The 3,539-nt window shown below is 47.6% G+C and overlaps 1 protein-coding gene across 2 annotated transcripts in view; it reads left to right on the forward strand.

The window, feature by feature from the left end:
• Nucleotides 1-3,539, forward strand: part of Traf2 (TNF receptor associated factor 2) — a 29,789-nt gene that overhangs the window by 14,517 nt on the left and 11,733 nt on the right. For both annotated transcript variants that reach the window (XM_005346294.3, XM_026778817.1), the window contains exons 5-6: nucleotides 1,223-1,384; nucleotides 3,241-3,315. In XM_005346294.3, coding sequence (XP_005346351.1) covers nucleotides 1,223-1,384; nucleotides 3,241-3,315 — 237 coding nt within the window. The remainder of the gene's footprint in view (nucleotides 1-1,222; nucleotides 1,385-3,240; nucleotides 3,316-3,539) is intronic.

Here is a 3,539-nt window from a genome sequence, read left to right on the forward strand (position 1 = left end):
GGAGGGGGGCGAGTCCATAGCGGGGCAGTGGGTGAAGGTTTCCAGAGGCGGAGGTATCTATTAATGGAAAGTGAGTTAGCGTTCAGAAAGGTAGAGTTTTATGAGTGAACAGTGGAAGCTGCCTAGTATTGAGTGTGCTTCCTGTACTGACCTACATGCTCAATATAGGGTCTCGATGTGTGTGGTTGGTGCACATCTTTAATCCCAACACTTGGGAGGCAGAGGCAAGTGGATCTCTTGAATTTGAGGCCAGCCTGATCTAAAGAGCCAGTTCTAGGACAGCCAAATCTACACAGAGAAAACCTGTCTCAACCTGCATCCTCCCTGAAAAAAAAAAAAAAAAAAGCAAGAAGGGAAAACAAAAAGATAGCTTAGACAATCTCTAATGCTATGTTTCTCTGGTAACTATGTGACTTAGTGTTGCGAAGAGACAGCATGACCAAGGCAACTCTTATAAGGAAAGCATTTAACTGGGGACTTGCTCATTGCCCTGTCTCTCCTGGTTTATAGGTAGGATGTCCCTGTATTACTGCTCTTTGGTCGACTGGGAGGCACAGTGCATCTATGTCATGGTTTGCTCCTGTTCAGTGTGCAGGGCTGGGGTCCAGGATAGTCTCTTGTGGATCAGTCTGGCGCCTCACAGCATAGATCTCAGGTGTACATCCTGTACATTGATAACAGCTGGCTCTAGGCTGGCCTTCCAACATCTTGGCCTGGCCATTTATGTGGTACGTTAGGCCGTCGCTAGGTAGCCATGCCCAGAGCTGCAGGTATTGGGAGCCACGCAGCTACTTTCACACTTTCTCTGTCTTTCTTCTATATCTTTTGTCTCCCAGCTCCACTGTAAGAGTGACGAGGTCAGAACTGGCAAGATCTGCAGCATGGCCGCGCTGTGTGTTTGTCTTTATACTGGAAAACAATGTACTTACTTAGTTGGGAACTGACACGGGAAGGGGTGGGTGTCATGGGTGTATAGTTGAAGAGGAAAGTGTCCTTAGGGTACCACCCACACAGACCAGCTGCAATGGAGCAGCTCAGTCTAGTACAGCTAGGAGTCAGCATCCCTGGTTTCCGAAAGTGGGAAGAGGGTACACTGACCTGCGTCTGCATAGTGAGTGATCTTGAGGTGGGCAGGATAACATGGAACTCCAAGCAACTTGCACATGCAGCGGCTACCTGCAGGATCTGCATACTATCTTCATATTCCTCCTTTTGTTGCCAGAGCTGCCATGAAGGACGGTGCTCGTTCCTGCTTACCGAGTGTCCTGCATGTAAAGGCCTGATCCGCCTCAGCGAGAAGGAGCATCACACTGAGCAGGAATGCCCCAAAAGGAGCCTGAGCTGCGAGCACTGCAGGGCACCCTGTAGCCGTGAAGACCTGGAGGTGCGCTGGGCGGGTACAGCCTGGGTGGCAGTGTCTATAACATGGGCATTCAGCTAGAGTTTGCTGCCATAGTTGGAGTTTGCTTAGCTTCTTTATACTGGTTTCCATGGTGCCATAAGTGTTAGAAGGTCCTTGGTGGGACCCTGCTTTGGTATGTAATTACAGTAAAGAGTACTTGTTGCTCTTCTAAAGGATCTGGGTTCAGTTCACAGCACCCACATGATGACTCAGTAATCCATAACACCAGTTCCAGGGATCCAATGCCCTTTTCTGACTTATGTGGGCACCAGGCAAGCTTATGGTTTACCAGACAAAACACTCATACATATAAAATAAATAAATCTGGAAATATGTACATGTGTATTTTGAGATAGGTTCTCATCTGTAGCCCTGGCTGGACTGGAACCTGCTATGTAGACCAGGCTCAAACTCGCAGATCCTCCTGGCTCTCTCAGGTGCTGGCATTAGTGGCTTGTGCCACCATACAGGACTGAAAAAATTTTCAAGTACTTTTCTTGTTTGTTTTTCAGACAGGGTTTCTCTGTGTAACCCTGGCTGTTCTAGCACTTGCTCTGTGGACCAGGCTGGCCTCGAACTCAGAGATCCACCTGCCTCTACCTCCCAACTGCTGAGATTAAAGGTGTGAGCCACCACCGCCTAGCTATTTTCAAGTGTTTACAATTGAGTGTAGTAACTTATAATCCCAGTACTCAGGACCCCACCTCCCCCAAACAACAAGAAAAATGTCTCATTTGAGAAAAGTTGAAGCACAGCAGGTAGAGGAAACAGCACTGTGATCTACCAGCTGTGTGTCACTCCTCCATCAGCAAGTCTGGACTGTGTCATTCCGTCTGTGGAGTACAGGGTTATTATCAGTAACAGTTTCTCATGACTTTCACCAGGGCCTGAGATAATCTCTTTCCAAAGACAGAAGGTTTATCTTGGTTTTAGAGTATGTGATAGGAGCCAGTGGTGGTGGCGTACACCTTTAATCCCAGCACTCAGAAGGCAGAGGCAGGTGGATCTCTGTGAGTTCGAGGCAAGCTTGGTCTGTAAGAGCTAATTCCAGGACAGGCATCAAAGCTACACAAAGAAACCCTGTCTTGAAAAACCAAACAAAAGAAAGAGTAAGGGACTCAGTGTCCCCTTTGAGGGCATGTTCCCAGTGGCCCTAGAATCTTCATTTGGCCACACCTTTTGGATTACATCACATGCACACCTATGCTAGGGACTAAGCCTTCAGTGTGGAGATCTTTGGGAATCACGTCCAAGGCAGAACATATCTGTAATTTAACAATATTTGTTCTGTCACTTTCTGGCTTGTCCACATTCCCGCTGTGAGACCGTTCACTCCTGTTGGAGTCAGGGTCATCAGTATCTCTTTTTCCAGGCCTTTCTCATTGCCTGCTGTTATTGCTCTCCACTCCTGGGTGTTGGCACTCTGTTCCTCTGTTGTGTGGTCAGGCCAGACATCATCTGATGTTGGGCACTCTGTAGTAGCATATCAGGGTCTCTCTAAAAGATAATCTGGCTGTGCTCTGGGGCCGCGTGAGGATAGTATAGTCTGGTTCTGTGAAAGTCCTGCACAGCCATTTCAGTCTCTACATAGACCTTGTGTTCTCTGGAGGCTATAGAGGAAGAAGAAAGTCCTGCAGTCTGAATTTGTAAGGGTGCCTACAGGATCTCACTCAGTGTTAAACGCAGCTTCAGAGAAGATCTGAGGAGCCATGAGTACATCAGTATCCTCCTAGATGCTGGCTGTTGTCTTGAGCACGCCATGTGTCCCCGTCCCCTTCTCTTTCACTGCCCTGTCCTGGTGTTGGCATCCCCATCTAATGTTTCTGTTTTTCTTTAAGGCGCACTATGATGTCTGCCCTAAGTTCCCCTTAACCTGTGATGGCTGTGGCAAGAAGAAGATCTCTCGGGAGAAGGTAAAGCGACCCCTTCCATCTTCTGAAGCCCATAGGTGCTAGACCTGATGGTCAGTGGTGAAGGTCTGTCATTCGGGATAGTTTGTGGCCTGCTGCCCAAAGGAAGAATAGCCGCAAAGTGAGACTTACTTGCTATCACCTGAATGTGCATGTTCTGGGGGCATAGTGACTAGTCCTTCAATGTTCATTTGGATTTTTTTTTTTTTTTTTTTTTTTTTTTTTTT

Source organism: Microtus ochrogaster, chromosome 4 (genome assembly GCF_000317375.1).
Source record: "Microtus ochrogaster isolate Prairie Vole_2 chromosome 4, MicOch1.0, whole genome shotgun sequence".
NCBI lineage: Eukaryota > Metazoa > Chordata > Mammalia > Rodentia > Cricetidae > Microtus > Microtus ochrogaster.